Below are 27639 nucleotides of genomic sequence, written 5' to 3'. Positions count from 1 at the left end.
CTGTGCCACCTTTTGACCAAGTAGTTAGGGATTACAGTTTGAGATGACAAGTCAATCTGAAGAAGATGAGCTGACTGAAAGTGGACTGAGGTCATCTGTGAAAGAAATGACTGCATTGAGCATGTCCTATACAAAATTCTTACAAATCTGAACAGATTATGCTTAGATATTAAAATTATAAGAACTGGAACACAGGCATTTAGATGTCGGGAGATGCAGGCCCCTGGTGACATGGAGTGGACATTTATCCGTGGGAGAAATAATACAAATGCTAAATATCTGCACTAAACATTGACGAATGTATGTCTATGGTTTCTCTTGACAGATTATGAACTTTAAACATTTAAACTTTCATTTTTCTTATGATCTCATACTCATTTGTGTGAATGATTTAAAACTCTGACCTAATCTAACTGCTGCAGCACTGAACCTTTGCTGAAATGTAAAATGTAAATTATAAATAGGCAAAAATGTTGAATTATTACAAATTATGAATTTTACTTTTTGCCAGTATTACTATATATGTACTTGTTTTGACTAGGGATGTCCTGATCCAGCTTTTTTGGCTCCCAGTTCGATACAGATTTTAATAAGCCAATTTACAATACCCTATACCGTTCCGATCTCATCCAAATACCGATCTTCTCTTTTTTTTAATCATTTTACTTAGACAATTTATATACTGTACATTTATAATTAATGGAATAGTCTATTCCATGGTGAATTTGGCTCCAGTTGAATAAAATTATTTGAAGATAACCTATAAAAAGGTCTAGGCTACTTCAAAATAGTAATAATTTGTTAAAATATTGTAAAACAATGTATGTCTATCCTTCACAGTACAGCATCTTAAGAATATTGTAACAGAGATATTGGTGATGTTCTATCTTACTGTTTGAAAAGACAGTTTTTTTCACCATATCATTTATGTTTGAGGCCTGTAAAAAGACAAAAAAAAAAGCCTGCTCAGAGCACATGATTATTTAACACATGTAGACAAGTAAGCAAGTTCTGCTTTGCGCCACCATTCGATTTGTCCAAAGTTTTGTTTCCCTCTCTGCTCCGTGAAGATATCACGTATATCGCCCGATCCATTCACAAAATCCAATCCATTCCAATACACTAAAATGCTTAGTTTCGCAGCCGATACCGATCCCGGTATCTTGCCTTATCGGTATACCCCTTGGTTTGACATTAATTTTGCTATGGAATAGTGGTGCCTGCATCACTCAATATTATTTTATTTGATGAGAAAATGGCTCGTACCTAAAATACTTACTTGCTGTAATGTTTTAGATCCAGTTAGTATGTGTAGCAAAATGCACACACAAAATGAATTCATTCAATATAGGCCCATTAACAGAAACATTTTCATACCACAATACACATTTATGTTTGGCAACAAGCAATAACTTTAGCAGCATTGTCTATACAAGAATATAAAAGTCTGTAGATACAGAATTTGGTCTGTGTATAACCAACATATATAACTAATACCTTTTAAACAGGTTAATCCCTCTAGGAAGGAAGAACATGGAGGATTTGTGTGCAGATAATCTGACTTTAGACACTAATCTGATGTGAGGTATCTCTTTACAATCCTCTTGTGGATCTTAAATCAAGCTGGAGGTTTGAGCCTTTTGGCACTTTGCCTTTTCAGTGCGGTACAAATCTCCTGGAGTGTTTGATGTAAGGAATGTGTAATAATAAAATACACACACACACAAGTGCACTACTAAATAAAACCAGAAGCAGGTAATACTTGCCACCTTAACTTTAATATAATTCTTTTTTTGTTAGATTTTTTAAGTCTTGCTGTGCAAAAAAAAAAAAAACAGTTTCACTATGTGGTTTATTGCATAAATAAACATACATTATATATTTACAAGTGCAATAGTCAGGTTCCTGCAGGAAACATTTAAGCTGGGCCAACCTTAGACACTTCTGTCACAGAAGAAGCTGCAGTGGAATCTTCATCATCTCCTCCACTCATCCCCAGCATCTTCTTCATGCAAGAGCGGAACTGAAACAGACAACAAATCATGTCTTTTCTGTACAAGCCTAAAATAGGTATGTTCATATAAGTAGTCTTTCACTTAATTTTTTAAAGAAATGCATGAACTTCTACAACAAAATGCAAATGAATTTATATTCTATGCACAACACCATAAATTCCTATGCCACTTTTAAATAGAATGTTGTGTTTACCTGCTTGTTGAGGACTATGTAGATGACTGGGTTGTAGACAGCAGAAGATTTAGAAAACACAGAGGGGATTGAGGCCAGTCTCAGATCAAAAGTTTCCCCTCGGTTGTTGACCACCCATAGGGCAAAAGTGGCATAGGGCAACCAGCACACCAGGAAGCCCACCACCATGACCACCACCATCCTGGTGACCTCCCGTTCAGCCTTCTGGGTAGAGGCAGACTCAGCCTGTGCTTTAGCCGCCTGATTGAAGAGACGTGCACAATCACAACCTGGCTTTCGCACATAATAAGCATCCCTACAATTACATTTAGAGGTGCCTAACCCACTTTTGACTCAGTGGAATGGAAATTTTGTTGCTGTGTAAAAAGTGCCATACATGATTAAATACATAGATAACATCACTAGTTTCTAGATGAAGTAAATGTATTTAAATTCTGGATGTTTTTTGTTGTTTGTTTTTTTCAGTTGTTTTGACAAGTTAAGATGTATTAAGTGTATGAACCAAGACCAAATGATTTGCGAATGGGGACAATTATAACTAATTGCAGGCTAATTAAGCCTGAAGAAAATTCGACAATTTTACCTCATTGACAAATTTTCTTACTTCAAGCTTAATTATCTCACAACAAGTTATATTTGTCTTTATACCAGAGAATATTGTTCCTTGTATAAGCAATTAAATTCAATCTGATCTGAACACTTAAAACAAGTTTAAAAATCCAGTTCAAGTCTTTTTTTTTGCACCTGAATTTATATGAGGAGCTTTTAAGTATAGTGGTCTGCCTTTAGCTGTGATCCTTTGGTTCAGTGTTCATCGTGTTCCATGATTATTTCTAAGCAGTGTTTTTTTAGAAAGTGATTATAAAAAGTAAACCAAGGAGTTAAGATGGTCACTTTTCTAATGTAGTTTTAAGATCAAAAAAGTGCATTGTCTTACCATTTTCATTGTAAGTAGCAGCTGAGCATAGCAGAAACAGATGCCAAAGAGGGGAAGAGCAAAGCAGAAGGAGAAGAGAAACATCACATAGGATTCGTTGTTGTACTTGTTATTGGCTGTATACCAGTCTGGACCACATGAACACTGTAGTCCCTCAGGGATGTACCTACAAGAATAAAATTATTACTCCATAACAATAATTAAAGCCATTAAATTGAAGAAAAAAAAAGTGTCTTATGGTCACACCTGCTCCATCCAAATAGTGGAGGTGCAGATGCAACTAATGCAATGACCCAAGTGAAAACACAGCAAGCGGCTGCATGATCTGGTTTGAAGATAAAGTTCCCCACTGGTTTACAGATGACAAGCCATCGCTCAAAGGCAATCACAGTAAGAGACCACAGGCTCACCATACCTGGAAATGCAGAACATTAATCTTCGTATAGATTCATATATTCCATGAGTAATAAAGTTGTATTCTTACCTCCAAGTGTCACCAGAAAGCCTTCGATCTTACATACCAGTGGTCCAAAGACAAAGTATCTGAATCCAAAAGTGACGCATGTAGTGGAGGAGCCCACCATGGACACAAGAAGGTTGGAGATGGCCAGGTTTACCAGGATGTAGTTGAGGTGGGATCGCAGCTTTTTGTATTGAATGGTGCACGCAACAGTAAGAGCATTAATAAAAGTGCCCACGGTAAATATGAAAAACATGAAAACGGACATTGCATAAAATGTGCCAGGATTTGATAAGTGGTCCTGAGGAATAAGGAAGGGACTAAGAGAGGTAATGTTGTTTGTGTCTAATGGGATGGGGATATAGAAGTCCTCTGGGAGCTCTGTAACACGTCCGTGCTTCATCTTTGCTTATTAAAAAGTGTCAGAATTGCATTTGCTACTCCGTATTCTGCTTGATTGCGCACCTTAGCTTTATGGCCACAAAATATGATTGCAGGTACATTTATAGGGCTGTCCCACTAAACTTTTAATTAACTAAACCTGTTATCTCATTAAATAGTTCAGAGGTTTATTTACTAATAGGTCTCAATTACCTAGGGAGATTATAAAACAGCTGGAAGCCACAAATGGCTTCAATGGCACAAAATAGCATGAAGGACAAAGATAAATTATCAGAAGGAATTATAAAAAATAAATTAAACTGCACACAAAAATATGAGAGAATATTCAAGAACTTGTGAAACACTGCAAAGTGTTTATCTTGGAATAACTGTGTGAGGTTATTTGTGTTAGTTATGGTGGAACTAATCTGAAGCTGCATTCAGCTGCATGCAAATCCAGTCAGCACCGCTAATACTGTTGCTAATCACATTCAGTATTCCCCCAGGTAAACTGCTTTCTGCTGGTATTAGGATGGATGATCTCTACTTTTGTTACCCTGTCAGGAAAAGGACGGATTACAGATTGGCAGCACACCCACAGAAGTGTCTTTGTTTTTCTTTTTTTTTTACAAGTAGCCTATACTTGTTTACAGAAACAAAAAAAAAGAAAAGAAAGTAAGATCTTTGAAAAAATAATAACAATAATTAAATATTCTACTATACAAAGCCCAATAACACAGACATGGAAAACAAAACCTAAAATCTAAAGCTTATCGTTAATAAAGTTAAATAAGTTATTTTACTCATTTCAAAAGCCATAATTTTAAAAAGACATAAGATAAATGTCTGAATGTTAGTTCTGCCCACTTTTAAGCCCAGCAGGTTCTGGAAGAGAAAGAAAGAAAAGAAAAGAAAAAAGAATATAGCCTGTTTAAAATATTTATTTGATATCTTTTCAGATTCAGAACTGTTTCAAACTCTTGGGTGGGACAGTTGAGATCCATATATTGTATCTTGTGATGATGAAAAGAAGATTTAAATAAAAGTTTAAAAAAAAAAAAAAAAAAAAAAAAAAAAAAGAAAGAAAACACAGGATGTTTCCCGTTGTCATAATTCACCTGGTAAGGTTAATCCTGATCTAGGTTGTGGCCCATGACATGATGGTGCCTTCATGTGATCAGTCTGTAAAATCTTTTCTAAGGCTCTTATCACAGCTAAACCCTTACATTAGTTGCATTAAAGGTATTACACTAGGCCAGTTTGTTTGATTTAGACCTACTTGCTTTCTGACCTGATTCGCAAAATAGGCTAGGATTTTTTCAACCTTTTTTATTCACAAAAATGCAAATAGATAATATTTATGACAGTGTCTGGCTCTGTTCATGTTTTATTATTAATTATTATTATTATTATTAGTAGTAGTAGTAGTAGTAGTAGTAGTAGTAGTAGTAGTAGTAGTAGTAGTAGTAGTAGTAGTAGTAGTAGTAGTAGTAGTAGTAGTAGTAGTAGTAGTAGTAGTAGCAGTAGTAGTAGTAGTAGTAGTAGTAGTAGTAGTAGTAGTAGTAGTAGTAGTAGTAGTAGTAGTAGTAGTAGTAGTAGTAGTAGTAGTAGTAGTAGTAGCAGTAGTAGTAGTAGTAGTAGTAGTAGTAGTAGTAGTAGTAGTAGTAGTAGTAGTAGTAGTAGTAGTAGTAGTAGTAGTAGTAGTAGTAGTAGTAGTAGTAGTAGTATTTTATTTATTTATTTATATATTTTGATGTTTGTCCATGTCATGTTTGTCCAAAACATCTAGTCTTGCTCAATTATATAGCCTATTAATCAGTTATTTTGTCAGTGCAATATAGCAATAGGCCTACATTTTTTAAAAGAGCCAAGAATCTTAATTTTCATGTTATGTTAGCATACCCCACTGCTGAGTTTCAGATATTCGACAGCATGCATTCAACATTCTACAAGCCAATAATATGCAGTACAGGTGGGGGTCAGCTAAAATTAATAGCCTTGTGTGTTCTTTTTTGAAACATTTTATAATGGTAAACTGCAATGTTTTGTTGTTATTCTGTGAGTTCTAGGATCTAGGCACTAAAAGAAAAGATCAAGTCCAACATTTAATTATATTTTAGATTTATTTTATTTATTTATTTATTTTTATCAAAATACCTAGCCTAACCAAAATGGAAATCTGTCTTGGTCCCATTATCAGATTTTAGATTCTGAAACTACCAATAAGGCAATAGCCTACAAACATCCTAGCCTCTATCAAAGAGTTTCACTTCACTTGACTTAATTATATGTAACTGTATCATATCCCCCCCGGATATAATTCTTATGCATTACTTAAGCCCACTACTAGATCACTACTACTTACTCCCCGTGGAGGGCGCAGTGCAATGTGGGCGTGGCAAAGTCGATGTGCGCAAGCCATCATCGTTGCGATAGCAAAATTATTAAAATAGCATCAAATGCAACAGCACAGACAAATCCCACGTCAGTATGTATGAACCACATCATGGTTAACTCCCAAAATGTTTTTGTAAATATACGTACGTTTCTTCTTAAACATTTGAATTTTAATTGGCTAGTGCCGTGTGCGGATGTCGCCATCTTTACTAAGGGACAATAACCTTAACAATAGGGTTTTAGTTGCTATCATCATTTCAAAGTTGATGTTTAATGCATTGGAATCCCAATGTTGTTTTGGAGTCTGGTTTATTAACGTGATCAAACTGAAAGCTTAACATACTTGAGTAAAGTAGTCCCAAAAGCAGCTGCAAGCGGCTCTGTCGCCATGTTTACTTCGGGTGACGCCAACTCTACCATTTTCCTCCGCCTCTAGTTGTCAAGAAGATGGCAGCTTCCAGGCAGGCATGAGAGGAAATACTTCTGCAAAAATCGAATGAATTTGGATTAATTTTGCAAGAATAAAGAGCCTGCCAGTGCTTCTTTGACCACTGCACCAAAATAAGTAAGTGAACTATGGAACTGTTGCTTTTTAGAGGGTAATTATGCTTTGTTGTGGCAAACCGCCCGGCCATTTTTCTTGTGGGAGCTGTAGAAGTAGGCCGATCGTCGAAAAGATGGCTGCTTCCAGAGACGGCATGAAACATAATAACACACTGTTTATACACTCACGCTATGTTTAGATGCGTTTTGGCTGTGCATTTGCAATTCTTTTTGTGTCAGGTGCATTATGCATAACCCATAACTCCACAATACCATTGCACTTTATTGTAAATGGGGCAACATTTTGACAGATGCCAATCGTAATGCTAACGGTGTTAGCTTCAGTAAATTGGGTTGAGAAGCTAGCCTTTTACGCTAACGGACTGTAGTACCAGAAATAGCATAAGTGTTGCAGGCGCGCTCACAAACCAATTAATTTCAACAATTACTTTGTTGTTTCATAGGTTGGAAGCTGCCTCAATGTCTTTTACGTTACATTGAGGTTGTAAATTGCTCTAGAACCTGAATGCAAAGACTACTTAGCTTACTAGCTACAATATGGCGACTCCCAGAGAGGCATGAAAATAGCAGGCTCTTGCTAACTCAATAATTTTGAATTAAATGTTTGCCCGAGGTGGGGAGTCCGTGAGTTACTGAATCGAGGCAGTTTCTAGCTGCTTAAATACTATTTAGTTCATGAGGCCCAAAGAATGTAATCTTTGTTATTCATTTGCTTCCGCCATTTTTTAGCTTTGCTAGTGTTAGCGGGGTTGTTTGATGCAAGATGGCTCCTTCTATATAACGAATTCATTTGTTAGAAACAATATTCGTTTTGTAATAATTGATTGTCTAATCAATAACTTTTACATAGGTGTCGGCTATAGACAAAGTGTAATGAATAATGCAAGGTGCACTGCTCGCACCTACGGTGCTCGGAAACTCGGAAAAGTTAACTTTAATATCATGATTCGTTATAAAAACACTCTTTATCTCCCGACCACAGAGTCATGTCTGTCCCTGGCTCCGCGGTGACTGGGACCCCGGCGTCGGTCCTGCAGCCGCGGTGGAAGCGGGTCCTAGGATGGTCTGGCCCGGTCCCGCGTCCCAGACACGGACACCGAGCTGTAGCCATCAAAGAACTTATGGTTGTCTTTGGCGGCGGAAACGAGGGGATAGTGGATGAACTACACGTCTACAACACAGGTGACTTAACATTATTACGTCTGTATTATTTGTTCTTATACCAGACAAAGATCAACGTTTTGCTGCTCTATAACTTAAAATGTTGAGTGTAAACTTGTTTAGTGCATCGAAAGACCAAGCAAAATGTATATATAATGTGCGCCCTCTGCTGGGCTTTTTTCATAATACATTAAAAAAGGCGGGATTAAAAGTTTCTTGAGAAGCCTGTCCATATGTGGTGGTCATTATATGTCTAATAACAGCTACTTTATTTTTGTTTTCATTTCTAGCTACAAATCAGTGGTTCATACCAGCAGTTCGTGGTGATATCCCCCCTGGTTGTGCTGCATATGGCTTTGTCTGTGATGGTACTAGATTACTAGTGTTTGGTGGTATGGTCGAGTATGGGAAGTACAGCAACGATCTTTATGAACTGCAGGTAACAATTATGCTATTCTATATAAAATCGTGTTAATAATAACACATTATATGTTACTCTATTCCTTATTTTCATTTACTTAATTTATTTTTAGGCCAGCAGATGGGAGTGGAAAAAGTTAAAAGCTAAAAATCCGAAGAATGGCCCCCCTCCCTGTCCTCGTCTTGGGCACAGTTTTTCTCTTGTGGGTAACAAGTGTTACCTTTTTGGCGGGCTTGCCAATGACAGTGAGGATCCAAAAAACAATATTCCAAGGTATACTTTTAGGTCATGTTATCAGACAGTTAAATATGACAGGGCAATAAATTGAATTAATTTGACAGGGCAATAAATTGAATTAATTTGTGTTTTGATAATTGGCAATGTGAAAAATTGCTAAATTAACAATTGAAGGTCACTTCCAACGTGGTTGCCTGAGGAAAAGTGTGTGCCCAACTTGTGACCCTGTTTTCTAAAACAAGATCAACAAACCATGTAGCTACTCTGTTATTCTATAAGAACTACTAGTTACATGATATAGGAGCCAAGGCAGTCTGGTATCACCAAAGTGCAACAAATGTAGGGGAAAAACATAATTTATGCCAGAACTGTGCGTTTTAATCATTGTAAGGCAGATTTACCATCTGTTCATGAAATGCGTTGAGTGTGGTGATATCTTCTAGAAATAAAATTATTTTAGTCTTGTTAATGCAGGCCAGATTTATTTTGTTCAGCATGTTTGCTCAACATTTAAGTTCCATCTCTAGGAACGTGTCTGTTCATCACTAGAACAAGTCAACGGTAGTCATGAAATTATGATTTTTTGTTTTATTTTGCTTTTGTTTTTGGACATCTTCACCCACATTGACTCATGTCTAATTATTGCACAGTGCTGTGTAGCTCAGCCAGACCTTTTCCAGGGCTGGTCTACACTAGACTACTTTTGCGAGGCAGAACTTCACATTGGCCACTTTGGGCCCATCAAACGGGCCGTTTTGGTTTGCTTTTGACAACGGGAACATTCAAACCGCTCTGTCCCGTACCAGCCTCATGGGAGAAAAAATCCATAGAGACACTGAGGTGTGAGTGGTAAATGCACTCAATCATGACCTCTTTTATTTTATAACAAGTTTACTCAAGACTTTGTTATATGCAGAGTTAGATTTTTATGCAGGATTTCAGAGTGAAAGCAGAGATGGTCTTCTAATACAGATAAGATAATACAGAATAGAAACTAATGCTGGACCATTTTAAACACATTGATTAAAGCATTTAGAATTAAGCTTAAAGAAATGTAAACTTAAGTTACAATAAAGTAAAATACAGTAAATTTGTGTAGATATGTAAACAATGCAATTGCTTAATTTTTTTATGTTTTGGCCATATTGTTCAAAAATTATAAAAATAATTATTGAAAATAATCATTTCTATTTTATTCCTCAGATATCTAAATGATTTGTACACATTGGAACTTCGCCCTGGTTCCAGTGTGGTTGGATGGGATATCCCGATAACATACGGTGTTCTGCCTCCTCCTCGTGAGAGCCACACAGCTGTTGTATACACAGAAAAGACTAGCAGAAAATCACGTTTAATAATCTATGGAGGAATGAGTGGTTGCCGCCTTGGAGATCTTTGGACACTTGATATTGGTAAGATATTGCCAGGTTTCTGACGGCATGACAACATTCTACAGGACAGTAATGTTTAATGCAGACCAGCTAATAATAATGTTAAAATTCAGATTTTTGTTTTATGGTGCTTTCTAGAGTAAAGTCAGTAATAGAAATTATCAAAGAATGAAGTGCCATGTAGTTGATAGGAAAACTTTACCGTTGACCCCCATGTGAATCTGAAAACCACCCATAAGGGGGAAAACACCCGCAAATGTTGTTCTGCAAATGTTGTTCTACAAGTATTTTTAGAAAGCATGTTTTTAGAGGGTTGTGTTGATTTGGACAAAACATTAGTTGACATCAGTCTATCACTATAATTAACAAAACTGCAACCAAACACTGTATCATGTTACATGTAATATTGCAATTCCTGTTCGAAAAATGGAAATACTGGGAAAAGTGTCAAAGTAAAACAAACCAGAAAACAAACATGATTGTAATGCAAATGTGGAAATTTAACAATAATGAATTTTAAAGAACACTATCAAAGGGGCATGGGACACAGGCGATGGCAACTATTACACTGATTACAGTAACAAACTTTAATGTTTTGTTAAGACCTTTTGTGTGTATATATATATATATATATATATATATATATATATATATATATATATATATTTTATTTTATTTTTTTTGTAGATACACTGACATGGAATAAACCATCCGTTAATGGCACTGCGCCTCTGCCAAGAAGTCTTCACTCAGCAACTACTATTACAAATAAGTGAGAAAAGTGTAATTATTAATATAAACATCTAAACATTAAACAGTTATTGAAATAAAGCTGTTGTACTATTTTACAGGATGTATGTTTTTGGAGGATGGGTTCCTTTGGTAATGGATGATGTTAAAGTAGCAACACATGAAAAAGAGTGGAAGTGTACCAACACCCTGGCTTGTCTAAATCTTGGTAAGTTAATATCGATTAAATGGCTTCACTCCAAAACAGAATTGCTGTGGTTTAGTTTTTATGTTTTATACCTTTCTCCATAGATTCCATGTGTTGGGAAACTGTGCTGATGGACACCCTTGAGGATAACATCCCCAGAGCCCGTGCAGGTCATTGTGCTGTTTCGATCAATTCGCGCCTTTATGTTTGGAGTGGGCGTGATGGCTATCGTAAAGCATGGAACAACCAAGTGTGTTGTAAAGACTTATGGTACCTAGAGACTGGTATGTTATCAAATTAGCCTTTGGATTGGATCACTCAGGTGGTTTGAAGAAATATGTGATCATTATTTATTAATCTGGTTTTATTTTCAGAACGACCACATGCTCCCGCCAGAGTTCAGTTGGTCCGTGCCAACACAAACTCACTGGAGGTGAGCTGGGGAGCAGTCTCTACCGCTGATACATATTTGTTGCAGCTACAAAAGTATGACATCCCTGCCACTCCAGCTTCTCCTCTAGTCAGTGCAACTCCCTCCCAGCCTGTGAACTCTCCAAAGAGTCCTGTTACAGCTGCAGCAGCCCCCGCTGCTCAAAGCCTTACACAGACTGGTATAAGTGATTTCCTTCAAGCAGTTTTGACCCTTTGTCAGACAGGTGATGGCATGCTCAAATGTCTGTCATTCTCTTTTGTGTCCTAGCTGTTTTAAAAGTAGCAGCTCAACAGTCTGCCACAGGAGCTTCAGTAGTCACAGTTCGCCCCAACCAGCCTGGAAAGTCCCCTGTGACAGTAACCGCTCTTCCACCAGGTGTAAGAATGGTTGTTCCAGCCCAGACCACCCAAGGATCTGTGAGTGTATTTTGTCATCGTCATGTCATCTGCTCTTTGAACAACTTGATGGTAAAGATTTATTTTAATGTTTTCAGCCAATTGGAAGTAGCCCACAAATGAGTGGCATGGCAGCTTTAGCAGCAGCTGCAGCAGCTACTCAGAAAATTCCTCCCTCTTCAGCTGGTACTGTCCTCAACGTTCCAGCTGGTGCTACAATACTGAAAACAGTGGCAGTTTCCCCTGGTACAACAACTGTCAAAGTTGCCTCTCCTGTGATGGTACATGCAGTATTACCTTTCTTCTTTGTTCTGTTTTTAATTATCTAGTAATATCACTATATTTCTTACATTACAGGTGAGCAACCCAGCCACTCGAATGCTTAAGACTGCTGCTGCTCAGGTTGGCACAGCAGCTGCAGCCTCTCCTACAACTACCAGACCTATCATTACTGTCCACAAGTCAGGTGCTGTTACAGTTGCCCAGCAGGCCCAGGTGGTCACTACTGTTGTTGGTGGAGTTACCAAGACTATCACCTTAGTTAAGAGTCCTCTCACCATGGGTGGCAGTGGAACTTTGGTAAGAGAATCAACTTAAAATGTGAATTTGTGAAAACTTACAATAACCTGTTTGCCTGATGTCGATTCAAGCTTATTTTGTGTCACTGTAGTGTGACAATTGTGTTGTAATCCAGTGGAGGAGGGTGTTAAGTTGACTGTTGGAGAACTCGGAAAACGGGGAGCATGGTGTTATTAACTGCATGTATAATGGTTACGTCAATTTTTAGAAATACCATTAAATTAGTAATCCACTAAAATCCCTGTGCTCCCCAGTGTTTGCTGGTGACTCATGAAACTGAGTCTCTCTCCTATGTTGGCAGATCTCCAACCTTGGCAAGATGATGTCTGTGGTACAAACCAAGCCAGTGCAGACATCAGCTGTCACAGGCCAGGCCTCCACTAACCCTCTCACACAGATCATACAGGTCAGCTATTTGAATAAGTGCAGGAAAATGGGAGACAACCTAAAACTCCTGAGACAGACACCATCAGTTTGTCCAGATGGTTTGTATAATTTGTTGTTCTATTTACAGACAAAGGGTCCCCTTCCAGCTGGAACTATCCTGAAACTGGTGACCTCAGCAGATGGCAAGCCAACGACTATCATCACCACCTCACAGGCTGGAGGCACAGGAAACAAGCCTACAATCCTCAACATTAGTGGAGTCTCACCTACCACCACAAAGCAAGGCACCACCATTATTAAGACCATCCCTATGTCTGCCATCATGAGTCAGGCTGGGGCCACAGGTACTTCATTTTCAAATGGTTGATCTACTTTCAAACAAATACTAATACTATAAACATGGTATACTTCTCTTCCAATGCAGGTGTCACCAGTAGTACAAGTTTGAAATCACCCATTACAATCCTTACAACAAAGGTGATGACGACTGGAACACCTGGTAAAATCATTACTGCTGTTCCAAAATTGGCTACTGCTGCTGGCCAACAAGGACTGACACAGGTAAAGGGTGAATTTACACACTCCTCAAACATGCTACATGAAAGCATGGGACTGAAATATTTCCATCATAGCTAGCTATGTTAACCAAGACTAAATGTATTAGTTACTGTGTGTTGTAAATAACCAGTTACAAGATTAAGTACTTAAGTACATCTCAAAAAATGCACCCAGTGTTCTTTGGTCAGGTGTAAAAATTGGGTTTTCAGTGCATCAGGTTTTTTGCAGACTAAATAATGTTGAGTAGAGCTGAGTTAGTTATATGATATTCTCCTTCAGATCTCCAAAGCATCTAAACAGACTAACGACATCAGTGCAGACAGCGACAACAACACAGGGACAGAAACTGTAATCTGTATGCAGCTACTTACCAATACACGCTGAAATCAGAACATACCAAACATGCTAACTTGACAACGTGTGTAAGAAACTGCACATCCTTAAAATCCACCAATGAAATATCAGGAAAGCCGTTACCATACACCTGATCACATTCTAAGCAGCATGTTTAAAATTAAAATTTTATAATTTAATAAATACATTTAAATTTATATTTTAAAATGTTGAAATGTACACAATCAGTACGGGTAGTCTGAATTTTGTAGTACATATTTATTGTAACTTTGTTCTAGTGTAAAAAAAAAAAATCCATTTTCATTTAATATCCACTCTTGTGCAGGTGGTTTTAAAGGGTGCTCCTGGGCAACCAGGCACTATTCTGCGCACTGTGCCCATGAGCACCGTAGGGGGTGTTCGCCTTGTTACTCCAGTGACCGTGTCATCAGTTAAACCCACTGTCACGACTCTGGTTGTTAAGGGGACTACAGGTAAACTTGTGCATTTCCTTGTCAAGTAAAAAGGATATTGTCACTAAAAATACGCACGTCTTTTTGTTCTATGGTCCTAGGTGTCACTACTCTTGGTACAGTCACTGGTACAGTCTCCACCAGTCTGTCTGGAGGTTCTGTAGACTCCTCTACTGCATCGTTGGTCACCCCTGTAACCACACTGGGGACCATAGCCACCCTGTCCAGTCAGGTCATTAATCCAACTGCCATTACTGTGTCAGCACCTCAGATGAGCCTGACCTCTGCCTCCACTCTGCCCTCCTCTACAATCACAGTGCAGGTAAGACACCTCTTAATATATCACGTCACAACTACTTGACGTATTGTACAATATTCTGTATATTTTATAAGCTTTAACAGTAATTGTTTTAAACCTTTTTCATTTAAGTCCTCCATTATCTGTCTGATTTCATTTTTTTTTCCCCAGAACCAGCCCACACAGGTAACTCTTATCACTACTCCAAGTGGAGTTGAGGCTCAGCCTGTACAAGACCTCCCTGTATCAATCCTGGCCTCACCAACATCAGATCAACCTAGTTCTACAGAAGCAAGTGCATCTGGAGATGCGTCTGGGACAGTCACCCTGGTGTGTTCTAACCCACCCTGCGAGACGCATGAAACGGGAACCACCAACACTGCCACAACAGCCTCTGCAAATATGTCAGCACCACGTGTGTGCTCCAACCCACCATGTGAAACTCATGAAACTGGCACAACAAACACAACTACCACAGCCTCTGCCAATATGGGAGGGGTTCAGAAAGTGTGTTCAAACCCTCCATGTGAGACTCATGTAACCGGCACCACAAACACACCCACCCAGGCCTCGTCCAATATGAGCGCTGGCCCAGCAGCAACTGTTCAGAGGGTGTGCTCCAACCCGCCCTGTGAAACGCATGAGACTGGGACCACCAACACCCCGTCCACTGCCACCTCTAGTATGGGAGCTGACCAGACGAGTACAGCATCAGGCTTGGCTCAGAGGGTGTGCTCCAACCCGCCCTGTGAAACGCATGAGACTGGGACCACCAACACCCCGTCCACTGCCACCTCTAGTATGGGAGCTGACCAGACGAGTACAGCATCAGGCTTGGCTCAGAGGGTGTGCTCCAACCCGCCCTGTGAAACGCATGAGACTGGGACCACCAACACCCCGTCCACTGCCACCTCTAGTATGGGAGCTGACCAGACGAGTACAGCATCAGGCTTGGCTCAGAGGGTGTGCTCCAATCCGCCCTGTGAAACTCATGAGACAGGGACCACCAACACCGCCACCACAGCTACGTGCAGTATGGAGACGGCTGACGGCACAGGTTTGTACATACGTAGTTTAACATGCATATGACAGGTTAGAGTACTTTTTCACAAAATCATAGTTATTAAAGGTTGTATAGAGGATTTTCCAAGGAACGAGAAATCCAGCGACTGTTTGTCCTTTTTCAAATGTTGCGCATGCGTGAAACCACCCCTCCTCCCCCACAGCTCCCTACGTAGAAACGCCTCCTCCCTCCTCCTCCTTACGCCAGAAACAGGTTTGTTTCTAGAAAACAAGTACTCATCGCTGCACATAACTTGTAAACAACTAACTACAGTGTTGGTTAGGCAAGACGGAGAAGTGAGGAGCGAGGGGAGGGGGTACGCGGAGATTCCGTGCGCAGAGAAGTGAGGAGCAGGGGGAAAGAGCGGAACGGGGAGAGGAGCGGTGTGCGGAGATTCCGTGCACGGAGAAGTGAGGAACAGGGAGAAGAGTGTAACGGGGAGCAGGGAGAGGAGCAGGAAGGGGTGCAGAGAGGGGTGCGTGGAGATTCCGTAAGAATAAACTTGCTACTACTACAACACGCAGCAGCAAGCGAACTCTTTCTTTGCATTGAAAATTACGTTTTCAGACATGGGATGTCGCATTCGTGTCCTGAAAAACGTTTGTCTAGCTCTTGGAAAGAAAGTACGTTTTCATAATAAGCAGAAGTGACCTGTCCAGAAGTAATTTAGCGACCAGTGCGTCAGTCTTTAGACCCTTCGTCTGCTTCAGTCGCGCCATCGCTGGAATGAATCTCCAAGAATCACCTTAGTTTGGCTTTGCTGCTTTTCCCCTTGTCTTCTTCTTTCAGCGACCTAAAAAAACTGATTTTCTTTTGCGGCTAACTGTTCGTAGATTCTTGTCTGCCACTGCAACAAACTTTGTGCAAACTGCAAGAAGATATAAGTCAAAAAAGCCGCTAAGAACTGTTGCGTTGGTGGAGTAAACAGCGTCTGTGCGTCTTGCGTCTGTGGATTGTGTGACAGACGTACGTAAACCACGTAATGGCAGTGCGCAGGCAAGTCAGTTACACTAGAAACGTAGGGAGTTTGATTGACAACCTATCAGCTAACAGATAACGAGGCAGTCTCCTTTTCTATTGGCAAATGTTTAGCCCCACCACATCCAGAGTTGATGAATTTTTATTCTTTTTTTTTTGGTCATCATAATTTCAAGGCTACTGCATCTCTATAATGCCATCATTGACAATTTGAAATGAAAAAAAAATCCTCCATACATCCTTTAATTATGATAATATTTTTAAAGATTTTACTAAAAAATATTCCTAGTTGTTTTTAAATTCTATTGAATTTTATCGATTTACTTCCTGTTTGGACAGCAGATTTGACATACATGGATAATTCCATTTCTGCAACCATTATGGTAACAAGGATCAAAACTTGCCTAAATTACAGAAAAGTGTTTTTACAAATAAAAATGGAGGACACTGTTAAATGTCTTAGAAAAATGTGTCCCTTGCTAATAAATTTAACCTGCATTTGAATGGAATTTTCAGTGTTGTTGATGTAGACTTTGCTCTGCATTAACTCTGCTACTTTCTGTATTTTTCTTTTGAACTTTTTCACTTTACTGATGTAAAACTCTGATAAATACTTACCCTAGGTAATACTATTCTACTAACCCAAGTAACAAAGAAACATGAAAACCTGTCATATATACTTAAATCATGGGGATAAGGAAACACCATGGATTTATATTGTTTTCTTTGTTGCTAGCCCAACAAACGGAAGAAGGAACCGAAGTTACTGCCAGCACAGAGGAAGCCACCGCCACAGCAGCCACTGGCCTTGTGAGCACCACCCAGGGCCGAGCAGTTACTACTGTAACCCAGTCTACTCCTGCTCCGGGACCTGCTGTACCAGTAAAGACACTACTGTACTCTGTGCCTTTATTAAAATGAATGCAGGTTCTGACTATTTTGTTGTTGTTTTTTTAGTCGATCTCTTCGATCACGGAAAGTGCAAACGCAGCTTCCAGCTCCACTGAGGAACCCATGCAAACTGAAGACACGTCAACTGGAATTGCCTCTGCAGAGGAAGGAGCCACAGCCATGGAGACACAGGGAGAAGCAGGTGCATCCACTGCTCTGAACCTTCCTTCAGAGCTGATGTCTGAGGGTCAGGGAGCAACATCACTCATGGTGACTGGGCTGTCGGACGAGGAGCTGGCTGTTACCGCTGCAGCTGAAGCTGCTGCTCAGGCAGCAGCCACTGAAGAGGCTCAAGCACTAGCCATTCAGGCAGTCCTCCAGGCTGCTCAGCAGGCAGTCATGAGTGAGTCACTGTCTGGTACCAGCCATATAATGTGTTTTGGGGTCAGTTTTATCAGTTGATGTTTTTTGTCTTTAGATGAGGGGGACTCTGCTGGAGAGGGCCAGCAAACCACCAATATCCCAATAATGCTGACACAGCAGGAGCTGGCAGCACTGGTCCAGCAACAGCAACAGCTCCAGGAGGCTCAGGCAGCTGCTCAGCAGAGTGCTGTGGACACAAGTATGCCCACTGAAGGACTAGCCCCCGCTGACAGCCTCAATGACCCCTCAGTTGAAAGCAATGGTCATAATGAAATGGCAGCAGCAGTCACAAGTGCAGTAGCATCTTTACTCCCACATACTGCTTCAGACAGTAAGGAAAATATTTAACTTAATTTAAATAGTTCAAACAGGCAAATCATAGCTTTTTTTTTTCTTTTTGCAGCATTAGCCCCATCAAGCACATTTGCAGGTTCTGTTTCAGTAGCTAGTCCTGCCAAGCTGCAAGCAGCAGCGGCCTTAGCAGAAGTAGCAAATGGTCTAGAAGGAGAAGTAAGTGACTTTACAATCAAGTATTTTAAGAGAAAAATAAATACATGCATATAATGTATTTTTTTGTGTGCAGAAACAAGCTCCTCAACCAGCCCCAGTGAAGCCTGTTGTAAAGAAGGAGAATCAGTGGTTTGATGTTGGAATAGTAAAAGTGACTAATATGGTTGTCACCCACTACTATGTGCCATCGGATGACTCTCTTGGAGATGTATGTTTCTTGATTACATTTTTGAAAACAGTTTGAATAATAATAAATCTATATTAACTGTCGCATTTGATAGGATGACTCTGGTGTAATGCCAGACTATAGCCAAATGAAGAAAATGGAGCTCCAGCCTGGAACAGCATATAAATTTAGGGTAGCAGGAATAAATGCTTGTGGGCGTGGCTCTTTCTCTGAGATATCTGCTTTCAAGACCTGCCTGCCTGGCTTCCCCGGAGCACCTTGTGCCATCAAAATCAGCAAGGTAAGCAATGTCATTTGTATATTGTCCACCCTAGTTATTGAATTGAGCAGCTCTAACCATGCACGTCTATCAACAGAGCCCTGATGGAGCCCACCTAACGTGGGAGCCACCTTCTGTCACCTCTGGAAAGATTATTGAATATTCAGTTTACCTGGCCATTCAGAGCAGCCAGACAACGGAGGCCAAAGCTTCTACCCCAGCCCAACTGGCCTTTATGCGTGTTTATTGTGGGCCCAGTCCCTCCTGTCTGGTGCAGTCCTCCAGCCTCTCCAACGCTCACATCGACTACACAACCAAGCCAGCTATCATCTTTCGTATTGCGGCCCGCAATGAGAAGGGCTATGGTCCTGCTACTCAAGTTCGATGGCTACAAGGTGACAGAGCAACAAATTCATTTTTAAAGTATTTTTATTATATGTTATGTTAAATATAAAAAATTTATTATATTGTTTTATGTATACACCAATTACATTTGTATTTTATGTGTAGAATCTGGCAAAGATGTTTCATCAGCAAAACCGGCACCCAAAAGACCAGGAACATCTCCTGATGGGTAAGTGTTGCCCATTAACACAAGCGTATTCAACATGTTTTAATGTGATGCAGTTCAAATTAACTTTTTGTTCTGTGTGTGCATATTTGCAGTAAGACCGCTGGTCCAAAGAAAGCTAGGACAGATCAGTGACTTGGCAAATAAGACCTGTCCCGGTCTTAAGTCCCTTCTTTCCTTTTCTTTTTTTTTTTACCGAAGAGGACACCGCCCCTCTCACCATACAATCCGTATTGTTCATCCTCGTGTCTCAGATCAAGAACGCAATGAAGACAAATCTATGAAGCCAAGACAAAAGTCAATCTGAGTTTTTTCCCTGTAGATACTCCCTTCTTCCTGGTTCTGTTGGTTGTACTAATTTTAGAAATGCAAACTAGAAGCACATTACCCTGTCTTTTTTTTTTTTTTTTTTTTTTTTTTTAATCTCCACCTGTTTTAGTAGTCAGGCTTTATAGAGAAAAAAAGAACATTTACATTTTTCACAAACTGGGAACCAGCCACAGTGTGACTTTTACCTTTTTTTGTGAATCCCTGGGAGATGTAGAAAGAGACTACATGAAATGATGTACAGTGTTGAGAAAATGCTGTTGAGGCATTAGTGAATGAAAGGAAAAAAAATATGGAAACAAAGCACTTGTCCTTAATGAAAAGGACATCATTATTTTCCTTTAATTTTTTTTTTTTTTTTTTTTTTGCTTGAAGAAATTTTGCTCCATAAAGAAACAAGTTTGTACAGCCATCGTTCTGGACTCCAGTCTCCTGGCTTTGTCATCACTGTGCACTGTCCCCAAGATGAGGACTGGTGGTTGGACATGAAAAGAATGACAAAGGAGATTTGTAGAGGATAAATGAATACCTTTGCTAGGACTGAGACTTGCTGCACACAAATACCTTGCAAAATCTTCCCAAAAAAATTAGCAATGATGCAGAAGATTTTTTGTGTAGTTTATTTTTGTATTTTTTAAGCATTTCCCTCCTGTTGCTATGTGTGTGTGTGCATTTTTAAGAAAAACATCTTTTTTAAACAGTACATCCCCATAGGTTGTCTTTGAGGAAATTCCCGTGGCAGAGTTCTGAAAGCCACTGTATTTTTAATGCTTAAGTTAGTTGTATGTTCTTGTTACCACAGCAGTTAAAGAGAGACACATTTGTACATGTTCTAAGCAGGAGTGTAGAAATTATAGGAGTGAAGGGAACCTTTGAAGTGGACCCAATGAGAGAAAAGCTTGTGTGTGTGTGTGTTTTTTTTTTTTTTATATATATATATTGTTTACTACATCTTACCCAATGTTTGTACTGCTTTGCCAAACAGCAACCTGAGCTGGGTATTATTATTAAACATCTGACTTCCATACCTATCCTTAAGAAAATGTATCTCAATCAGTTGTTTTGTGCTTTTTATGCTCATTAATATATATCACTTCTTTATAAGTAAATTCCCCATTCCTCCACTGTTTGAAACCATTCAATAAATTGTTATGTTTTCTTCGTGACTTTGTATTTCGGACAACAGGTGTGCACGCAACTGACATGACAATAGGGCGTCCTCTAATGTTCTCTGGAAAAAAGCTTGCGTAGCTGGAGTGTACACTCTTGTAAAATATTCTTGCTCAAGCAAGGAACTAACTAACCGCCACAGGAGAAAATTTTGGTCTTTTATATAATTATCTGTAACAAACTGTTTTTACATGTTGGTCATCTCAATTGCCTTTTGTGTCATTACTTATAAATGAAACATATATATAAATATACAGTATATATAAAATATATAATGTCCCTGATCTGTTCTAATATACTTCTGTTGGGGGAATTCATTCTAGGACTTTGAATAATTTTGTGCACAAACAACTTGTACAGGAAGGATTTTGAATGGACTCTACTGTAAATGTTTGTATGGGCCAATTTAGTTGTGATGGTAACCACCAGACTATGAGTCTTTTTTGAGGCTTGCACTTGGGGTTTATATGTGGTTTCTCCTGATTTCTCTTTCTAGAAATGAGCTTTCCTTTCATATGCATTCATAATTTTGTGCGTGTCAGTGTGTCTGTTGAACAAAACTAGACATGCATGCAAAAAGCAGTGTATTTCAGTAGTAATGCCTTAATTTAGATAAGATCTCAAGGTTCTCAAAAGTATAAAAAAAAATGAGTTTGTTCCTCTCCATGTGGTATACAATGGTGTCCTTTCCTTCCACAGTACCTTTGCTGGGTCACTTTTTGCGCCTTGGTTAGATGGTCATCTTTAAAGGTGTGGAGATCTGAGCCCATGTTTGGATGGGTGAGTCTTCAGCACTGACAGTTGTTGCCAGTTTCTCTTGGCTGTTTGCAGGTTATCTGGAAATGTCCTGTATTTTCCAATGTGTGTTTTTTGTACTGTAGGGAGTAATGTATCTTTTATCATCAAAAATAAACATGTTCAACAAAATAATGTGTTATGTTCTTTTCTCAGTGTTTTTGCACATACCTGCTGTAGCCCCATCCGTGCTGCTCTCAGAAATGTTTTTTCCACATCAATATCATCTCGAGCACTTCCTTCACAGTACTCTGCTCCAAAGAGCGCACACCACTGTTGTGCTTTTGTCGGGGACACCTGAAAGAGCCAATAGGCCTGGTGAAAGCTCATCAAATGTAAATTTCTGTGTCACATGTATACCTAATCATAGAGCAACAATTAGTGATTTGATATTAATATGTGATTTTATTTAGATTATTTTACTTTAATTTTAGCTCAGTATCAGATATACAGTCTTGTTTTTGTGCGGTAGTTTGTTTACTGTGTCATGGGAACAGCCAAATATTTCAAAATCTTATTTTTCATTTACAATGCTTTAGCAAAATCTTAGAATCTGCAGGAGCTATGTTGTTTTACGTTGTTATTATTATTTAGTAATGATAATAAGGCAGCCAATCTGCACCATCAACCCCTCCGACCACCACTGATCACTCATACGCCACACATAGAAGGCAATGTGGGTGATGTGCTTAGTTTCTTAGATCAGATAAGATCAGGCTTTTAGCACCAAATATTTCTCTTGGTTTGCTCAGTTGGAATTGGAATAGGCCCACAGTTTATCTAAAGTAAAGAGTTTTTCAAATAGGTGCAAATGTCACAAAAGCGTAGGGACAAAATCAAACAAAATAAGAGTGTGAATGACCTCACGTTCTAGCAGGTCCGTCTTGTTGCCCAGTACAATAAATGGGAAGGTTTCAGGGTTCTCTGGTTCTCCCAGGATTAAAAATTCTTTTCTCCATTGTTCCAGAGAAGAGAAACTGATTTGGGAGGTGACATCAAACACCAGAATGCAGCAATGAGCCCCGCGATACAGAGGAGAGCCCAGGGATTGAAACCTCTCTGTGCCCGCTGTATCCCAGATCTGCCACATGAAAAAGGTTAGTGTAATGTATGCAGTGGTGGAAAAACTACTCAATTTTGTTACTTTATGGTGCACTGTGTAACTTTACTGGTGGGGGGGTCCTCCAAATGCTTATCTTCATGGAGATGTTATTGTTTTTAAACCTTTCTATCTTCATGGAGACCAAACCAGACCAGGTTACAGGTCATATCTGTGGAGAAGCAACCTCACTCACAGTCAGAATACCTGTTTTTCTAGGTATTTTTGAGCAATAAAACCACCTGTAATTGAATAAATGTAAGGTCTGTTTAATGTCATACTGTGGAACAGGAGTCTCCAACCTGTAGCTCTCCACCCCTTTCCAAGTAGCTCACCAAGGGATTTCTGAATCACACCTATTGTGCTGAATAAGTAAAATTTGATTAATTAAATGCCTATTACCATTATACATGTATCATTTTGATGTTTAACTTTGTGCATTAATAAATGGAAAATGGTTTATGTTTTATAGGCATCTAACTGTACCTCATCTAAGACTTGCCATGGCTCTTATAATATGCAATTTCTTGTGACCACTAAAACTAGTAGCTCTCTGGCATTTTCGTTTTGTGAAAATAGGTCACTGGAGGAAAAAGGCTGGACGCCCCTGCTGGGGACCATTCTAAGCAGAGCAATGGCATATCCATAGAAACAAGCAATTCACAGATCCCCAGCCGAAATGTTACACAGTGCACCTTTAAGTAAAAGTAGAGATCCTGGAGCAAAGAAAAAAAAAGAATACTCAAGTAAAAGTAAAAGTATCACCTGAAAAAAAATTAAGTAAAAGTATTAAAATACATATTTAAAAATATATTTAAAGAGTAAAAAGTAAGAGTAGGTTACTTCTTGCAGACTTTAATATCTAATAATGCTTCAAATGTAGATTTGTGCAGAAACAACTGAATCGATCAGCTGTTTTTATTTGTATATTTGTGTTGCTCACATTATGAACATGTTAAAATAAACCCTCGGCCTTTTCAGCAGATCTCAAACAATAATAAAAATACTTAAAAGTTAAAAGTAAAAAAAGTAAAGTAAAGTGCAGATACCCAGTATTTTTACTTAAAAGTGCATTGCCTAACTTTTTTGGTGGAGGGTCCATTTCTTCATGGAGATGATATGGCTTTGTCTGGAATGTTTTGCAATATGGCATTAAACCTTTATCTTCATGGAGACCAAACCAGACCAAGTTACCAAGTTACAGGTCAGATCTGTGTCTCGCAGTCTGAATACTTGTTTTTCTAGGTATTTTTGAGCAATAAAGCCAAAAAGCCATAAAGGCAGTGCTGTTTAATATCATACTGTGGAACATTCCTGGTAGAGCAACAACAGACCCCCAACCGAAACACACAGTGCACCTTTAAGTACAGTACTTAAATAGTTTTACTTTGCTACATTCCACCACTGAATGTATGGGTTGAAAGAAATAATACTCCCATGGTATTTATCAGGCAAACAGACAGCAGCGGGTGTGTTTTACCTGCAGAGTCACACTGACTCCGTCTATAGTTTCATTTTTGGACAGAAAATCCATCCCAATAGTGGCCCGGTACAGATTAGTGAAGCGGTGGCTGACATATCTGTTCATGAAGGAAGACTTTCCCACCCTGAGCAAACACACATGAAGATTATCAGAAGAACAGAGGACACACTGTGGGACAAAAGCACCTGCTATCTTTACTTACAATAACACTTAAAGCAGTCTATAACATTTCACATCTGTCGTTACGAATGTAATTGGGTGTGGTAACCAAAATCATCAAATGTAAAATATTATGAAAATAATTTAGGCTATAAAAAGTGTCATAACTTAGTCTGTGGACAGTTAATTAGACCACAGTGCTAAAAGCGACCCATGCAGTAATTTAACAGTTTTACATCCAATGTGCACCTTAGGTTACAGAAATCAGCGACCAGCAGCACAGTGAAGGTGTGCTGTAGCCTATTCTCACCAAAAACAAGTCCCTGGAACAAGAGAATGCTTCCAGCGCAACAAAAAATAAAGAAATACCGAAACTGAATAACACATTTTAGCACTTACCCAGAGTTCCCTATCATGATTAGTTTGATAATGACTGCTTCGTTTTCCTCGGTCAGGCCATGGGTCAGGCTCGCAGCCATCTCGGTCTCTTCACTGGTTTCGCCAGGAGGCTGTCCGCGTTCACATCTTGAGTAAACTTTAAGTGAAATAATCCTGTGTGTTTAGCCCATTGACTGTAGGTGTATCTTCCACTAGTTTTCAATAATAATAATAATAATAGCTCCAATAATAGCCTATATTAAATGTAATTATATAATTCTGCAATCTAAAATGCAAGTAAAAATAAAATTAAAAGTAAAGTAGGATATTTCTTTGAATTTTAATTTTAATTTTTCTTTAAATGGATTTCGACTCGAGAATAATACAATGGACATAAAAGAGAGCAAGAGAAAGCGAGTGGAGTGAAATGATCACTATTTTGAAAGCGTTATACTACAGCCGCCGTCTTAAGTCCAGAAGCATGTATCCTACGGTTTGGCCGCTAGAGGGCAGTGGGCTACAGACATGAACGCCTTCAGACGGATGATAAAGTAGGACCAGGGTGAGGTTAAGTCAGGTAAATTGGACCATCGGGTAAAATGAGCCACTCAATGTTGGAGGTGCACAGTTTTTACATTTAAAACGTTTTTAAACCGTTTAGAATATGATTTATTTTATTTTAATTTTATTTTTTCACACAAATCATATATTCTTTCTCAGCTGTTCCCCTGACTGATTTGGCAATGAAACATTTGGCAGGGCTGTTGAGTGGCAATAAGAAGTATGACTCCAGTAAAACAAGGTTCATAGGCTATCGTTCAATATATGAGAGATGGAACAATATTTTGTGGGTCAATATTTATCATGTGTGCAATTTATTTGCACTACTGGGAAATTGTTGGTCATTTTTTAGCTATATGATAAGGAGCCATAGACATGTAATGAACCATTACAGATGCAAACTAAGTACTAAAGTGTTTCATTCATCAAACAATATTTTAGATTTTGAATTGTTTTTGTGGTCTAAATTTGTTTTTCGTTTATTGCATCATTGGCACAAATAGTTTCAATATTATCATTTATCATCTATAATTTCTTCAGCAAAAGCCTATATCATGCTTCAAACTGTGCATAAAATAAAATGCATAAAAGTACAGATTTTGAATGAACACTTGATTTTTTCCCAAAATACTTCTATCTCCAACTTTTTTTTTTTTTTTTTTTTTACTACATATCATATTTCATACTAATTGACAATCTAGTGTCAACATAATTAGCCAATAGAAAATATAGGTCTTCTGTTGCTTTAAATTACATCACATATAAAGCACCATCACTTGATGAGCCAAACTGTAAAAAATGAAAATGCATGAATGAAATGGATGTAATGTATGAAGGCTGACTATTTGAGGATAACCTTATCACCCCATCATAGTTAGTAGAGGCTGTATTTGTTAAATATTTACCACTCTCAGATCATGTTAAACAAATGTGAAAGTGTATTTTTTATCTGCGGTTGGAAAACATAATTTTTTCTATGTCAAAATTGCAATTCCTTGACTATGTAAGTAGCCCTGTACCATAGTTTGACAACTACTGCTTAGTCTAGCCATAGACTTAACACATTGTGCTTTGAGAGTTGTAAAAACACCAATCAGGGACCAGATAAGACAACAGCATGAGGATTTCCAAGACAGAAAACAGAAATGTGTCATGAAAGGTTATAACATATATATGCTTATTCTTTTCTTCCTTTTCCTTTTTTTTCTTTGAACACTTTGAGCAAATTCCTACCTGTTTGTTTGTTAGTTTGTTTGTTTGTTGTTGTTGTTTGTTTGTTTTGTTTTTTCAAAAAGGCATCTGTCAAGGCAAAGAGTTACATGTCTCATATACTCTATCTGCATTAACTTTATAAAGGGAAACAATCATATGTGAATAGAATATGGATGAAGTTATTATGCTCTAAATTAACATTTTCACTGACACAAATGTACTGCTTTATTCCATACTGCAGTTTTGTATAATGTTCTTTACCTTTTATAATCAACAACTGTAGTGTGTATTTTATGTAAACGTTTGAGAGAGTAGTGAGTGAGTTACAAGAGCTCTAGCAAAAAGGATTACAAAACCTACTCAGCCTCCTAATTAGACCTGAGACAAACTTTACAGAGCTGATTACTTGGACACAGTGGACTCTATTTTCCCCTGTCATACTATTGCCCATGGGTGTGTGTTGTAGTTTCCTTCAGACTTACTGCTTGTTTGTAGTCCACTCCCACCCCTTTAACTGTGGTTAATCAGAAAAAGGTTAAATTCATGATATGGATTTGGGAATATATTTATGCTGAAATACTTTTTTGACTTAATATAAGGATTGATAATTCACTCTTTGTAAAACTGAAATTTTGTATTTTATATAACAATGTTCGAGTTATTATTGATAGTCTTTTCGCGAGACAATTATTTGAGAGTTTACGTAAAGACACATGGTCAAGAGCATAGAGCATGGTGATAGTGCGTTGTCGTAGCTTTGGACTGCATGTGTGAGATAAGACCCCCGCCTACATGCCACTCACTTTCTTGGGAATTCAGAAGCTGCAGCTAAACATTGCCCCATCCATCACTGTCGCTTCCAACTGCCGGACAATAACGTGCCTCAACATAACAGTCCAGCACAGAAGGGGTTAAGATCAGTTCGCCACAGTCAAATAAAAACACACCACAATCCCACTGCAATGTCCTGACAACCCATGTATTTGGATGGCAGAGAGCAGCAGGCCTGTAAACTCTGGTCTC

At 38.7% G+C, this 27639-nt stretch overlaps 3 protein-coding genes across 6 annotated transcripts; 1 reads left to right on the top strand and 2 right to left on the bottom strand.

Moving 5' to 3' along the window:
* Positions 1-1918: 1918 nt before the first annotated feature.
* On the bottom strand, positions 1919-6779 carry LOC110170276 (blue-sensitive opsin-like). Of its 2 annotated transcripts, XM_055160441.1 has the most exons (6): positions 6727-6779; positions 3630-3688; positions 3392-3560; positions 3146-3311; positions 2209-2448; positions 1919-2023 (listed from the first exon to the last, which is right to left on the bottom strand). In XM_055160441.1, the coding sequence occupies exons 1-6, from the start codon at positions 6771-6773 to the stop codon at positions 1919-1921; spliced, it is 786 nt and encodes a 261-aa protein (XP_055016416.1). In that variant the 5' UTR covers positions 6774-6779. The 2 variants fall into 2 exon arrangements, with proteins under 2 accessions (XP_055016416.1, XP_020791581.1); XM_020935922.2 differs by lacking the exon at positions 6727-6779 and having other exon boundaries at positions 3630-4399.
* On the top strand, positions 6508-21859 carry hcfc1a (host cell factor C1a). The gene is made up of 28 exons (XM_055160440.1): positions 6508-6526; positions 6820-6948; positions 7930-8129; positions 8399-8547; positions 8642-8802; positions 9970-10178; positions 10845-10929; positions 11009-11115; positions 11199-11378; positions 11469-11705; positions 11795-11943; positions 12021-12203; positions 12280-12501; positions 12803-12907; positions 13016-13232; positions 13313-13449; positions 14126-14273; positions 14354-14574; positions 14722-15607; positions 17328-17473; positions 17549-17885; positions 17961-18236; positions 18309-18415; positions 18489-18623; positions 18697-18882; positions 18959-19256; positions 19372-19435; positions 19528-21859. The coding sequence occupies exons 3-28, from the start codon at positions 7934-7936 to the stop codon at positions 19565-19567; spliced, it is 5181 nt and encodes a 1726-aa protein (XP_055016415.1). The 5' UTR covers positions 6508-6526; positions 6820-6948; positions 7930-7933; the 3' UTR covers positions 19568-21859.
* On the bottom strand, positions 21672-27582 carry si:dkey-13a21.4 (uncharacterized protein LOC494576 homolog). Of its 3 annotated transcripts, XM_055160442.1 has the most exons (6): positions 27420-27582; positions 24865-25000; positions 24304-24430; positions 22587-22805; positions 21896-22021; positions 21672-21804 (listed from the first exon to the last, which is right to left on the bottom strand). In XM_055160442.1, exons 2-6 carry the CDS (start codon positions 24942-24944, stop codon positions 21718-21720), a joined length of 639 nt encoding a protein of 212 aa, XP_055016417.1. In that variant the 5' UTR covers positions 24945-25000; positions 27420-27582; the 3' UTR covers positions 21672-21717. The 3 variants fall into 3 exon arrangements, with proteins under 3 accessions (XP_055016417.1, XP_020791463.1, XP_055016418.1); XM_020935804.2 differs by lacking the exon at positions 27420-27582 and having other exon boundaries at positions 24865-25580; XM_055160443.1 differs by lacking the exons at positions 24865-25000; positions 27420-27582 and adding an exon at positions 24509-24598.
* Between the last annotated feature and the right edge of the window lie 57 nt (positions 27583-27639).

Source organism: Boleophthalmus pectinirostris, unplaced genomic scaffold (genome assembly GCF_026225935.1).
Source record: "Boleophthalmus pectinirostris isolate CB_2022bp ecotype Guang Dong unplaced genomic scaffold, ASM2622593v1 HiC_scaffold_3, whole genome shotgun sequence".
In the NCBI taxonomy this organism is placed as follows: Eukaryota; Metazoa; Chordata; class Actinopteri; order Gobiiformes; family Gobiidae; genus Boleophthalmus; species Boleophthalmus pectinirostris.
The sequence above is the reverse complement of the archived record's forward strand: the minus strand, read 5'-3'. Positions and strand labels throughout refer to the sequence as shown.

What these genes read in the sequence shown, in the direction of transcription:
- LOC110170276 (XM_020935922.2), bottom strand. Translation starts at nt 4,008, where the DNA reads ATGAAGCACGGACGTGTTACAGAGCTCCCAGAGGACTTCTATATCCCC. An exon ending in CTTTCTGGTGACACTTGGAG is followed by an intron (nt 3,561 to 3,629) that starts GTAAGAATACAA and finishes CTGCATTTCCAG; the next exon opens with GTATGGTGAGCCTGTGGTCT. An exon ending in TGCTACTTACAATGAAAATG is followed by an intron (nt 2,449 to 3,145) that starts GTAAGACAATGC and finishes CTCTTCAATCAG; the next exon opens with GCGGCTAAAGCACAGGCTGA.
- hcfc1a (XM_055160440.1), top strand. Translation starts at nt 7,934, where the DNA reads ATGTCTGTCCCTGGCTCCGCGGTGACTGGGACCCCGGCGTCGGTCCTG. An exon ending in CTTATGGTACCTAGAGACTG is followed by an intron (nt 11,379 to 11,468) that starts GTATGTTATCAA and finishes TTTTATTTTCAG; the next exon opens with AACGACCACATGCTCCCGCC. An exon ending in CGGATGACTCTCTTGGAGAT is followed by an intron (nt 18,624 to 18,696) that starts GTATGTTTCTTG and finishes CGCATTTGATAG; the next exon opens with GATGACTCTGGTGTAATGCC.
- si:dkey-13a21.4 (XM_055160442.1), bottom strand. Translation starts at nt 24,944, where the DNA reads ATGGCTGCGAGCCTGACCCATGGCCTGACCGAGGAAAACGAAGCAGTC. An exon ending in ATCATGATAGGGAACTCTGG is followed by an intron (nt 24,431 to 24,864) that starts GTAAGTGCTAAA and finishes GTGTTTGCTCAG; the next exon opens with GGTGGGAAAGTCTTCCTTCA. An exon ending in CACGGATGGGGCTACAGCAG is followed by an intron (nt 21,805 to 21,895) that starts GTATGTGCAAAA and finishes TACTCCCTACAG; the next exon opens with TACAAAAAACACACATTGGA.